The 13,936-nt window shown below is 56.1% G+C and overlaps 1 protein-coding gene across 3 annotated transcripts in view; it reads left to right on the plus strand.

Annotated features, from left to right (window-relative positions):
* Positions 1 to 13,936, plus strand: part of SYNPO (synaptopodin) — a 36,469-nt gene that overhangs the window by 19,050 nt on the left and 3,483 nt on the right. For 2 of the 3 annotated variants that reach the window (XM_029218292.1, XM_029218294.1), the window contains exon 2: positions 7,287 to 9,625. In XM_029218292.1, the coding sequence (XP_029074125.1) occupies positions 7,287 to 9,625 (2,339 nt within the window). Of the gene's footprint in view, positions 1 to 1,499; positions 1,715 to 7,286; positions 9,626 to 13,936 lie in introns of those variants that run through there. The other variant, XM_029218293.1, reaches the window with a different exon arrangement.

Consider the following 13,936-nt stretch of genomic DNA (forward strand, 5'->3'; position numbering starts at 1 on the left):
AAGTCCCTGAAAATCTAACTGTAGATTAGTGTTTAGGCTAGTAGAGCAGGCAGGAGGAAGGTGGTGGCTCCTGGCCTTTGGGAGAGGAGGACCGCATAGCAGGGCCCTCGTCAGCCAGCAGTGAGCAGTGCCTGTGGCCTACAGGGATACCTGCTAGCCAACACCCATGCCGACCTGACTTAGCCCACCCACCCTGCCCTGCATCATCCCGAACCCCTGTCAGGGAGATACCAGGAGTTGGGCCAGTCCCAGCCTCCTTCCCCTTGGGCCTTGGTTCCTGAGCTTCCTCAACCTGTTGTTTCCTTCAAGCCCTGCTCCTGCTGCGAGGCCCCTGGGTCAGGTCGAGTAGGGGAGGGGCACTGATCGAGGAGTCTGGATGGATTGATGAAAGCTTCTTGGAGGAAGTGGCAGTTGGGCTGGGCCTGGGACAGTAGGTGGGAAAGTGAATGTGCTTTGTGGGCTGAGCTCTTCAGAAGGAGGGGCCCAGGCTTGGGATCAGTCAGACTCCCGGCTCCAGCTCTGCTCTGCCTGTCCCTTGCTGGCTGTAAGACCTGGGGTGAGTTGGCTAATTCTCTGGGTCTCGTTTTCCTCATCAATAAAACAGAGGTAAGGGGGCCTCCTTTATGAGTTGCTGTGAGGATTCAGTGAGAAAATATATGCTAAACCCTTAGCTTGGCAGCATCTGGAGCTCCTCATGTGTTGGCTGTTGTCAACCTCATTGACTCCATCCTTTCTGCAAGCCCCCGGGGAAGGTGTAGGGGACAAGGCGGAAGCAGTTGAGGCCCCTGTCCCGCGGCTCTGGCACCCTCTGGGGGAAGATAAGACCCAGACCCTGACTGCTGCAAAGCAAGGTGTTGGGAGGAGGCAGCAGGCCCCATGTGATGGGTCCTGGGCTGGGTGCTGGGCCACCCTGGGTTCGAATCCCAACTCTGCCTCTGCCTAGCTGTACCACCTAAGTCACTTCACCTCTCTGAGCCCGCTTCTCCTCTAACATGGAGATGAGGGGACTGCTGACCTCCTGGCTGCTGTTAATGAAGCCAGGGCCTGGCATGGGGCATGTGGTGAGCACGCCCTGGTGAAAACTCTGACTAAAACAAATAATATGCCAAGTGATGAGGTTATTAAGCGGTGCAGATAAAACACTGATGATCTGGGGATTGAGCGTGTAGAAAGGATAGGAGACAGAGACGGGTTCCGGGTGGAAGGATGTGCGCAAACCCACGGCAGAGGCTGGAACTCGCAGGGCAGGTGTGGCACCACGAGCCGCTGGACTCCCTCTGACGGCTGCTGAGGGCGCAGGGAGCAGGTGAGCGAGCTCTCGGGCAGACCCCGACGTCAGGGACCCTGAATGCCAGGATGAGGACTTGCTGCTTGGTCCCCCATGTCCTGGAGAGGAGGAGAGAGGCCCGACACAGAGTGGAGCCAGGCGGGAGGAAGATGGATCTGGCAGCGTGGGGTGGGTAGATTGTCGGGGGAGAGACTGGGGGCGGAGAGACCATTTAAAAGGCTGTTGCGAAATCGGTTTTCCTGATAAAGAGCTAGGCTGAGTCATCTGTGGAGGAGAGAAGTCATATCCAGCTCCTCCGCGTTGCCGTCAACGTGGGATTTTCCTCTTTGTCAGCTAGTCGATTGGCTGCCTTTCGCGGAGGCTTTGAGAAGCAAGGCCGGCTCAGCATCCGGAGGGAAGCTGGGCTGCAGGGAGGACCCAGCCGGAGTGAGTAAAGCGAGCACCCAGAGGTGCCTTTGTGGTTTGGGGTGTGTGACTTAGGGCATACAGCATCCTCCTCTGGTCTCAGTTCCCCCTGGGCATTAAGGGAGAGGCATGCCATGACTTCTGCCGGCCGGTTGGTGGCCAGGCTGGAGCTAGGTCTGGGGCTCTTCACTTCCATTCCTATGCATCTCCCGTGTCTGGCAGTCCTTCCCACCTTGGTATGAATTATTCTCTGCGAGGAGGCCTGGCAGTCTGCTGGGACTCAGTCAGGTTGCACTCACCAGGACTTTGGCATGGATGGAGAACTCCCCAGGGAAAGGAGGCTGCGTCATTTCCTCCTTTCAGCAGGGAGGATGCGGGGCAGGGGCTGGCAAGGTAGTCAGGCCATTACTCAGGTCCAGTTCATCTTCCTGCCCCCGGCTGAGGCCGAGGCTGTGCAGCAGCCAGCCATTGGTTCCTTCCTGACCCCACCAGGGGGGCAGTTATCCCAGCCTGTTTACCTGTCCCGTTGCCAAGACTCCCAGGCAGCCACAATGGGCCGTCTCCAGCCAGTCTCTCTTCCTACCTCTGGCTCCCTGTCCCACTCCACCCTGCCCGGGCCCTGGGCACTCCCGTTGACGGCAGCCGTGTGAAGAAGAATTTCCTTGAATTCTCTCCCTGTCCTGACCTTCTGCTCTGGCCTCCGTTCCCCTGCCCTGCCTCCCTCCTCTGGATCCTCTGTCCAAAAGGCCTGATGGCCGGCAGAACAGGCAGCTGCCTACAGAAGTAATGGGGTGGGAGAAAGGGCTTCTCCCTGCCTGAGCGCAACTTGAACTCAGGTCTCCTGACTCCCCACACCGTGCTCTTTCTACTCCACTAGTCTTTTATGTCCTAGCAGTCATCTCTACCTTAGTCACAATGCGTTTATCAGCTCTTCTCCTGAGAGGAAGAAGGACGACAAAGCATGAGTTGCTCTGGGCAGCTGAATATGAAGAGGAGAGGGCACTGCCGCGGGCACTGATCACGAGATGTGGAAACAGAGGGGTCTTCAGACCAGCATCCAGGAGCACCAGAGTCTCTGTGGGTGCCCCTCCCACCAGAGTCAGGATCCGGAAGGCAGGGTGGTTAAGAAATGAGATTCAGCAAAACCAGATTTTGAGTTTTGAATCCCAGCTCTGCTACTTAAAAGTCATATGACCCTGGGCAGGTCTTTCTGAGCTCTGGTTTCGTCTGCAAACTGAGAAGAGTGCTAGTACCTATCTCTTAGGGTCATCGGGAGGATCGAACACGATGATGGGTCTACAGCGCATGGCACAGCACTTTATACTGGGCAGTAGTGAGGGCTCACTAATTATAGCACCCACTGCGATCTTCATTTGAAGGGCTGTACTCAGGGCTTCCTGTCCCCCTTCCCCACTTAGGGATTTAACCCTGTTGGACCCAGGTCTCCTGACGCTGGGCAGCTCTTCCTTGAGTCTGCCCTCACCCCTCCATCTCCGGAAGGCCGGTCTTCAGAGCTCCTCATCCATTGTCCAGGGTGGGGCTTTCAAGGGCCAGCCCTGAAGAGGCTGAGGGAAGAGGGGGTGTTAGGACTTGTACAGGTGCAGGCTGCAGCCAAGCAGATTGGGGGCTCAGCAAGGGGCCTCTCCCATGTGGGCCTTGGCCACCTCTTGCTTCTCTGACACCAGGGACCACAATCTTGGACCCACCTGGCTGGGGCATCACTAGAGGTGGCAGTTCCCTAGTCTGGGGAATTTTGAATGGAGCTGCCACCCCCAGTGCCCTGCAGTGGGGGACTCTGGGATGCCTGTAGTTGGCCCAGCCCCCCTTCTCCCAGCTTTGTTTGTGCAGGGTGGCAAAAGTCATCTGGATTGCTGGCTGGGTCTGGTCCAAGCCTCCTGCCAAATTCCTTTTCCGTGGAGTCATTGCAGGCTGGGATGGGGGGCACGGGAGCTCCCTCGGAGGCAGGGCTCTCTCACCCTCTGGCGTTTTCTGCTGGGTTCCTCTTGTCCCAGAACAACAGTGTGGGGAACATTCCCACCCTGGCTGGGGGTCAGCAGACCAGGTCTTGGCCCATGGCCTCCTCTGCAACCCCTTCCCTCTCTAAAGCCTCCCAGGCCAGCTTATCCCTGAGGGCCCTTCACTCTCTGACCCTGGAGCATTTTCTAGCCCCATTGCCCTTAGAACCAGCCTTGGGATAGGACTGAAGCAGAGAGGTGAAGAGAAAAAAGAGAAAAGTGCAGGGATTTGGGAGGTCTGAATTACACAAACACTGAAGCCCTTTCTAGGAGCCTGGCACTGTGGGAACCTGCTAGCCGGGTACACAGTAAGAGCCCAATCAATGTGAGCTACGATGGCTGCAGTTGTGTCATAAGAGCCACTGGTGGGACTAGGGATGTGATTTGTGACTGAGTCTCTGCAGGGCTGTCAGGTTGGAAAGAGAAAGCTCTTTATCTGTGTGGCAGTGAGGGGCAGAGTCATGTCAAGAGGTGGGAGTTAATATGAGGAGTGACTTTATAGCTAAAGAAAGAATGTTAATTAGCAGAAGGTACATCTTCAGGGTAGTGAGCTCCCTGTCAGTTGAGGGTATAAACAGAGGCTTGTACACACAGGGACATGGCTTTAGGGACGCAGGAATTGTGTGGGGGATTGGACCCGGTGACAGCCATCTCTGAGATTCTGAGGTTCTGTGATTTGGGGCAATGATCCCTGCCTCCCAATAACTCTAGAATCCCCTGCTCTGTGACCTTAAGACAGTCACCCCTCTCAGGACCATGATCTGTAGGGTGAATCTCCTTTGCTAGGAGAAGCTCTGACCCCTTCCAGGGTGTCACGTGGGGTCACCGTCAACTCCATCCCAGGGTAGCATGAGCCCTCGGTCCTCTCTACTTGGGCTGAATGACAGTAATCCCCCTGGCATCCACGATCTCAGTGCAGCCTCCAAACCCTAATGTCAGTGCTTTTATTTTTTTTATTATTATTATTTTTTTTTTTTTGCGGTACGCGGGCCTCTCACTGTTGTGGCCTCTCCCGTTGCGGAGCACAGGCTCCGGATGCACAGGCCCAGCGGCCATGGCTCATGGGCCCAGCCGCTCTGCGGCACGTGGGATCTTCCCGGACCGGGACACGAACCCGTGTCCCCTGCATCGGCAGGCGGACTCTCAGCCACTGCGCCACCAGGGAAGCCCCTGTCAGTGCTTTTATTACCTTCTTCTCAGCTAAGGAAACTGGCTCCGAGAGATGTAGTAACTTGCCAAGGTCACACAGCTAGCAAATAGCAGAGCCTGGATTTGGGCTGGGAGGCTTGGTTTCTAAGCAGACCAGAGGAGATGGACATCGCATGAGCTGAGCAACTCCTCCTGTGTTGCTGGCTTGTCCCCTACTTAAGTTCCCCACAGGGGAGCAGCCTGGCCCAACCCCCAAAGCCTTCATCATGGGGTGATCCAGGCAGGAGAGGAGCCCTACCAGGAGGAAGCAGGCGTCAGGGGCGCATGGGGCAGGCTGTGTGCTGTCACTGTTCTGGACCTGTGGCCACAGGTGTGTGTGGTGGGGAGCCAGGTCGTGAGGGGAGGAGGGAAGGAGGAGGTTGGGGCCAGACAGCCTGTGGCTGCTGGGCCTGGTCCCAGTGAAGCAGCTGTCGGCAGCCACTCTGTCCTGTGTGGGCCTCCCTGCTGACCCTAGTGTGAGCTCTACCCTGCACCACTCTCCGAACCTTGGTTTCTTCATCTATAAAGTGGGGGTGGTAGTGAAACAGCTCCTCTATAGGGGCCCTCCCAGCTCTGAGAGTCCATGAATTCTGAGCCTCGCTGGCAAGATGCCTAGAAAAACTGTCCCTGGAGACCCACTCAGCATGTCATGGCCAGTGCTAATGAGGGCAAGATAGGAGGAAGGGCAGGGTCAGATTCCTCAAGAACTAATTAGCTTCCCTCGGTGGGGGTGGGGTGACAAAGGGAGGAATTTTCCCAGCCACCGACTGAGCTGCTAGCCCGGCCACAGGCTGTCCCATCCATCTGTCCATAGGTTCATTTGTTCATGCGTCCATTTCTTCATTCCTTATTCAATAAGCACAAATTAAACACTGACTCTGTGCCAGCCGGGCACTGGTGATACAGAAAGAAATGGTTGCCTATAGTGAACTTACAGATTAATAGGGCCTGACCCCCAGCCTGATCCCTGGCCTCAGGCCCCAGACTCCGGTCCTAGCCTGCAGCCCCAGCCTGAACCCCGACTCCCACCGACTCTGTCCCCTATATGTCCCAAAGGGACCTTTGGGACAAGCAGGCAGCTTGAGCATGCACTGTGGACCCAGAGAGAACTGGTTCTGACTCCAGCCTTGCCACCCTTTGCTGTGTGATCTTGGGTGAGTTACTTACAAGTCTCTAGACCTCATTTTCCATTTCTGTAAAATAGGGAGCAAGTAATGCTTGTGTCCTAGTGTTCTTGTGAGGATAAAATGAGGTAATGCAATGCTCTAGTAGAGTCACTGCTGAAATTAGCCCAATTTATTACTTTTATAACATTAAAGTATGAGAATTTTTCAATGATGTTTAAATGAAAATGGTAAGAAATTCTGCAAGGACTTGGAAGAAACTATTAACAGTTGTTACCTGATTTGTGGTGTGGAGCACACAGAGGTAGAGAGACATTTTTTACTGTATACTTTTTTATGTTTTTAAGTTAAAAAAAAATTTTTAGTCCATGTAAATGTATTACCTATTCTAAAAAGAGGAAGTGTTAGTGTTAAGAAATGACTATACTATGAGTTTGAAAGTGTAAAGGGCCCTAAGATATGCACTTAGGCATATGAATATCCTGCAGGTCCATTCATGCCCTCAGTAATGCTTCCTGAGTGCCCACTTTTTGCCAGGCACTATTCTAGGGGCTAGGGTTAGAGGGATGAACAAGTCAAGCAAGTTCAGTTCCCCCTTAGAGCTTGCGTTCTAGGTGAGGGAGACAGATAATAGACAAGGAAACGTGTAAAAAAGATAATACTGAATTGTGTTGAATGCTATGAAGAAAACAAAACAAAGAGATGGGTTGGGGGGGTGCTGATTATAGAGGAAGGCCCCTCCAGAGAGGTGACATTCACGTGAGTCCTGAGCGATGAGGAACCAACATGGAATGCCACTTGGGAAAAGATCATTCCAAGCAGACAGAACAGCAAGTGCAAAGGCCCTGGGGCAGGAACAAACTTGGCGTTTTCAAGGAACAGAAAGCCAGCCAGGAAGAGCCCAGTGAGAGAGAAAGGTGGCACAAGATGAGTCCGAGATGGAGTGGGGCCTTGACTGCGAGGGTGAGGTGTTCTTGCTGAGTTTGGTAAAGTGCCATGTCAACAACCTTTAGGGGGAATCCAAACAAGGGGGCAGTTAATACTAAAAGGGTAATCAGGGAAGGTTTTACATGGCTATCTGAGTTGGGCCGTGATGGTTGGGTCAGGGATCTTTATGAGGAGATTCTAGGACACGGTGAGTAAAGATCAAATTCCGGAGGAAAAGGCCATCTGTAGTGGGGCATGGGTGACCATCTGTCTGTCTGTGTGTGTACCCCTGTGGCTCTGCAATCCCATTTGCTGACTCGGCCTCTGTCCCTCCTGCAGCGCTGGGCCGGAGCAGTAGCCTCACCGAGAAGGATCTAAAAGAGGCCAAGGCGAGGAGCCAGCAGATCGCAGCCCAGCTGACCACCCCTCCCAGCTCCAACTCCCGCGGCGTCCAGCTCTTCAACAGGCGCCGGCAGAGGGTGAACGAGTTCACCTTGGAGAGCCACGGCCAGAGGGGACAGAAGCCCGGCCAGGAGTCCCTCAGGGTGCCCCCCGCCAGCCCCACAGGCCATGCCCCAGGGCTCAGCCTGAGTCCCACCTCCCTCCCTGAACCAGGCCCTCCGAGAAACCCCGCCTGCCAGAGCGCTGACACAGGGGTCCCTGGTCACAGCATGGAGGGCTCCTCAGAGGAAGCCAACTTGCTGCGGCACCTGGAGAAGGTGGCCAGTGAGGAAGAGGAGGTACCACTGGTGGTTTATTTAAAGGAGAACGCGGCCCTGCTGACGGCCAATGGGCTCCACCTGTCCCAGAACCGAGAAGCCCAGCAGACACCCCCAACTCCACCTCCGGCCGAGGTCCACAGCCCAGCCACAGATGCCAGCCAAAACCCTCCCTCACCCGGCGCCACGCTAATCACGCCAGCTTCCAACAGCAACCACAACCTGCCAGCCACAGATGTCGATCAGAACCCACCGGCAACTGTCCCCCCACAGAGCCTGCCACTGTCCAGCGTCCAACAGAATTCTTCACAGGCACAGCTCCCGCCGAAGGGTGCAGTGCCAGATTTCAAACCCAGCACCCAGTGTGCTGGTGGGCAACCCCAGGAGCCAGCTGTGGAGGTGAGATCCAGCACCCTACTAATTGACAAGGTATCGGCTCCACCTACCACCACCAGCACCTTCTCCAGAGAAGTGACTCCCATCTCCAGCTCCAGGCCCCCAGCCCCAGATTTCATGTCCAGCTCCCTGCTCATTGATATCCAGCTTGGTGCCCCAGTGGCGTCCACAGAACAAGAGATTTCCGGGCGGGCAGCTGCCACCACGCCCACCAAACTGTACAGCGAGGTCCACCTCACGCTGGCCAAGCCCCCATCTGTGGTCAACAGGACGGCCAGGCCCTTTGGGATTCAGGCACCGGGCGGCACGAGCCAGATGGAACGAAGCCCCATGGTAGAGAGACGACATCTTGGAGAGAAGGGTCCCACTCCCCGGCCCCCCAGCGTGGCAGACAGGAGCCCTCGGCCACAGAGACACATCATGTCCCATAGCCCCATGCTGGAGAGGAGGCCCGTGGCACAGCGAAGCCCCGCCTTGGAGAGACGCCCCTTGGGGAACTTCACCCCGCCCCCAACCTATGCCGAGACCTTGTCCACAGCCCCCCTGACTTCCCGGGTTAGGTCTCCCCCCTCTTACTCTGCCCTGTACCCCAGCTGCGACCCCAAGCCTTCTCATCTAAAGGGCCAGGCAGTTCCTGCCAGCAAGACGGGCATTTTGGAGGAGTCGATGGCCCGCAGGGGCAGCCGGAAATCCATGTTCACCTTCGTGGAGAAGCCCAAGGTGACCCCGAATCCGGACCTGCTGGATCTGGTACAGACAGCGGACGAGAAGCGGAGGCAGAGGGACCAGGGGGAGATGGGCGTGGAGGAGGAGCCCTTCGCGCTGGGGGCCGAGGCCTCCAACTTCCAGCAGGAGCCCGCACCCCGGGACAGGGCCAGCCCCGCAGGTGCCGAGGAGATTGTCCCCGAGTGGGCCTCATGCCTCAAGTCACCGCGTATCCAGGCCAAGCCCAAGCCCAAACCCAACCAGAACCTCTCCGAGGCCTCTGGGAAGGGGGCCGAGCTCTACGCCCGCCGCCAGTCCCGCATGGAGAAGTACGTCATCGAGTCTTCGGGCCACGCGGAACGGGCCCGCTGCCCTTCACCCACCATGTCCCTGCCTTCGTGCTGGAAGTACCCCACCCACGCGCCTGGCGGCTTCCGAGTGGCGTCCCGAAGCCCGGCTCGGACCCCGCCTGCCTCCCTCTATCACGGCTACCTGCCTGAGAATGGGGTCCTGCGCCCAGAGCCCTCCAGGCAGCCACCCTGCCAGCTGCGGCCCTCGCTCTTTGTCCTCTCACCCATCAAGGAACCTGCCAAGTCCTCGCCCACAGCCGCCTCGCCTGCCAAGCCGAGCTCCCTGGACCTGGCGCCCAGCCTGCCCAAAGCAGCCCTCCCACTGTCGCCTGCCCTGCCTCGGCCCTCCCGCTCCTCCCCTGGCCAGGATGGCCTCCAGCCCACTGCCGTGAGCCCTACCTACAGCAGTGATGTCTCGCCCGTGTCTCCCTCCAGGGCGTGGTCTCCCCGAGCCAAGCAAGCCCCCAGGCCCTCCTTCTCCACCCGGAATGCCGGGATCGAGGCTCAGGTGTGGAAGCCTTCCTTCTGCTTCAAGTAATGGACCCCACAGGGATCCCACTGCCTGTCAGAGCCCGCTCTCCGAGGGCTGGATGGAGAGCAGGAGGTGGCACAGGGCTGAGTCAGGAGTATGGGGACTCAGGTCTCAAGGGCTGATGCTGCCACCAGCTAGCTTTGTGACATCGGGCAAGTCACCTCCCCTCTCTGAGCTGCAGCCGCCCCTTCCCTACCACAGAGTGGTTCGACTCCATGTCTGAGGGATCTGAAGTCTGCCACTGCGGGGGGAGGAGGGTCACGGAGAGAGAACTCCCTTGGCAGGCCCTAACGAGGCTGGGGGGCTTCACCTGGCCTTGGTGAGCTGTAGGGATGCCAGCGTCTTGCTGAGGGGCTCCTGCAGCACACAGAGCCTGCCCTGGCCTGTGGGACCAGCCAGCCAAGGGTCTGCCTCCTCAGCCACCCCGGTGGGGCCGTCCTCACTGTGGCCCCAGCTCTGGCATCTCTCTGCCTCTTGCTGGATTCTCACCTCCACAGGTCTCTCTTCCACCCACCTCTGCCTTCCGGACACTGTTTCCTCTGCGCTGCTTCAGAGACCTCTGCCTCGGCCTCCACATTTTCTCTTCTCTCGGGTTCTGCTGGATGAGGACTCAGCCCACCATTGCTGTCTGACACTCTTCTTCCCGGCCCTCTGCTCAGCTGCCTTCATGCCCGCTGCAAACATCTAGCTCCGCTTTCGAGACAGCTAACGCAGTTCATCCCAGACCTCAGTCCTGGTTCGACCTAGCTTGCCCTCACCGTTCTGGGATGTGGGAGGTCCCAGGGGACCCCTGAGAGACAGAGAGCCCTGTAGGAGGCTGCGCAGAGGTTGGTGTGCAGCTAGGAGAGAGGCCCCTAGCAGTGTATCCGTCAGCTGTTTTGCCTTCAACCTCAGCCAAGATCTGCACGACTGAAAGCAGCCGTCTACGTGCAGTGGAAGGGGCCGCAAGGAGAGAGGCATCTCAGCCTGCCGTTTGCTGTGCGACTTTGGCCAAGTCACTTTCCCTCTTTGTGCCTCAGTTTTCTCATTTATACGATGAGGGCCCTCCTAGCTGGACAATCTGTGAGGAATGAGAGGACAGGCTGGTGCTTTGGGAGAAAGGCCCTGTAAGTGATAAGACAGTCCCCTGGGAAGAGAGGGGAAGGAAATGGGACAGTTGCCATAGGACAGATGGTGAGTAGATGTAAGGGTGTCCTTGGGAGGGTGTGGCTGGAATGAGCTGCAGCAGGAGGCCAGGAGATCAGAAATTTAGGCTGGGACTGCTCAGGCTCAGGATCGCCTGGAGACAGTGGGAACACGGCAAGGGTTGGGGCAGGAGCACAGCAGCTCAAGGAAGGGACAAAGGAGACCTTAAGGTTTAGAAGAAAAGGCTGGGACTTAGGAGATCTGGATTCTCAAAGATGGACTCCACGTGCAGCTTTGGGTCTCAGTTTCCCCATCATACTGTGAGGGTTTTGAGTCAGGTAGTCTGAGATCCTCACCACCTCTGACACCTTTGATGTGCTGCAGCCCCACAAAACCACACTTTGTGTGGGTTAGAGAACATAGACGCAAGAGGCAGAATTCAGATGGAAGCTTCCCAAGACCGGGGGCGAGCACCACCCACTTTCTCTTTCCCAGCCCTATTTCTGGGCTCCCCAGAGGGGCGAGGGGTGGTGGAGGCGGTGCCCATGCCGGGCTGAGCCTGCAGTTTTCGCGAGCTCTCAGGCTCGTCTCCATGGCAACAGGGGGTGCCTTCCCAGTGAGTTCATTCTGCCCAGAACGTGGGGGCATGCATGGGAGAGTCGCGAGGGAGCTCGGCTCCTTCACGCCAAACCCCTCCCAGGGCAGAGTGAAGCCCATGTTCCGGACCCCTGCTCCCTTCCACCCCTGAGGGCCAGCAATGGAAGAGCCCACCCTCCATCCTGCAGCTCCTGTGATCAGGCTGGCTGAGCTCTTCCCTCAACTTTGTTTTCTCTCCTGTTCTCAATATACTCTGCCTCAAATCTGTCTTGCTTCTTTCTTTCTTCCACACTCACTGGCTGGTGGTCAGGGCCCTCTCCCTCCTCCCCAATTCTGGCCTGAGAAGTGGGGTGGGACTGCTTAGTTACGGCGTGTGAGCCTGTGGTGTGTGTCCACGTGCTGCGTGCATCTGCTGAGTGTCTGGATCTGCCATGGGTACAGATGTGTGCTGGCTTGAAAGTGAGGGCTGCCCTCTCTCTTCCCTGGGTCAGCACTGAGGGAACCAGAACCCTGTGGAAATCATGTTCTGTTTTCTCCTTCCTTAAGAGTTTGGCCAAAAAGCCTGTAGAGCACGGGGGAAAACCCGTGCCCCTTATGGTCCAGGTTTGTTCGAACTCTTTAAAAGTGGTATTTAAGTGCCTTTAGCCAGAGCATATATACTTTCTGGTTCCCTCAGCAGCCGCCCCCCCCCACTCCCCGTCGCCCCCATTATCTAAATCCGGCCACTTTCCACAGTCATCACTGCCGGGCTCTTGCATAAAATGAGTTTCTGCCCTCGTGGAGAGGAGCGTACGGCCATCAAGAGCCAGAAAAATGGGTGCTGGGCCCAGATCTGCATCTGACTCCTTGTGTGACCTTAGACAACCTGTGGGCCTCAGTCTCCCCTTCCATGCAACAAGAGGATTACAGAAGCTGTCTGGGAGCTAGCTCTCTTTGATCTCTGATAGTTCCTGTCTGACTCTGCCCTACTCGCACCTTCACCCCACACATGTGTCCTGCTTTGTGTCTGGTGCTGGGTTAAGTGGGTGCTCCTCTCTGAATTTTCACCCATGTGCATTTCCAAGGAGTTCTGGTGTATATGGTACATTGAGAACTTTTTCACAAGTGAATAATTCTGATTCCCTGCAGCCTTTTTGTATTATTCACTTCACTGCTCCCCCGCCCCCCAACACACACACACACACACACACACACACACACACACACACGCACACAGTCAGTACCCAGACATGGCAGTTTCGATGAGGTCAGGCCCTGGCCCACCTCCAAAGGGTGAGGAGCTGCTTACCACTGCCCCCAACATTCCAACCCAGGCATTCTGAGAAGTAAATTCTGTTACTTGCTGGCCCTAGCCTTCCCCTTGTGGCCACTAAAGGCAGACCATCCTTGGAGATTTCAGACAGTTATCATAGCTTCTCTTGCCCCAGCCTGCTTTGCTCTTGGCTGAAAGCCCTGGTTGCTCTGCCTCAGTGCTTGTTGATGGACTTGGATCATGAACCCTTGGCCCTGCTCCCCCCAGCCAGGCTCACTGAAAGATTCCTGAGATGGCTCACAGACAGCAGCTCCCAGTGTCTCTTGCTCACATATACACAACTCTGACCCTGGAAGTAAAAGAGGTGGAGCCCATGCTGAGCTTTAACTTTCCTACTTGATGATTGGGGCCTTGGATGTCCCCGGGAGGTTCCTAACATTCCCAATCCCATTGAAAAATCTGTTCAGACTGCTATACGTTCCTCTATAGGTTAAAGGGCTCCATTTCTGAGTCTGGGCTCATCTGGTCGCTGCTGCATTGTTTGGAGAATACATGTACTTTACTGCTTCCTTTTGATTGGGAGAAATTAGATTCTCATTGGATGAGAAGCTGACTGGCTTGGCTGCGGCTGGTTACTGATTGGATGAGAGAATGGATCTTACGAGAGGTTCTAGATTTTGATTGAGTAGGAGGCACTGAATGGACTGGCTAGTTCTGGACTCTGAGGGATGACTGCCGGTGAATTTGGATTGAAGACTGAGTGGGCTGGCTTGTTGCTGGAATCTGATTGGCTGAACAGCTGGATGGTTTAGCAGATACATGCTGGGCCTGGATCCCCAAGCCCTGTACTTTCAAACCAGTTCAAACTGCTTAAGCCTGCCTCCCACCTTTAAGCAACAGATAGTCACACGTATTTCCTGGTGGGGCAGAACACACCAGATAGTTATTTACACGTCTGAACTTCATTTTCATCACTGTAAGATGGGTGTGATAACACCAGCTACTTCACCAGACTGCTGTGAGGATATGATGAGAGAGTAAGGATGAGACCGAACTTTGTAGACTGGAAAGTTCCTAAGGAGGTAGGAAGCAGGTATGATAGTGTATAGCAGAGCAGTGTATAACTTCACAGAGGTTCACCAACTTGCCCTCACGGAACCCACACTCCCCACCCCATGCGGGCAAGAAGTCCAGTGAGGGGAGTGTGCTGCCTAGGGAGGAACGACCCAACTTCCTTTTATGTTTCCATCTGTCAGTGGGAACCTCCTCCCTGTTCAAGGTGTCCAAGGAACAATTAGGAGGTGACCATGGCA

Source organism: Monodon monoceros, unplaced genomic scaffold, assembly GCF_005190385.1.
Source record: "Monodon monoceros isolate NGI ecotype Baffin Bay Population unplaced genomic scaffold, NGI_Narwhal_1 Super_Scaffold_12, whole genome shotgun sequence".
Taxonomy (NCBI): domain Eukaryota; kingdom Metazoa; phylum Chordata; class Mammalia; order Artiodactyla; family Monodontidae; genus Monodon; species Monodon monoceros.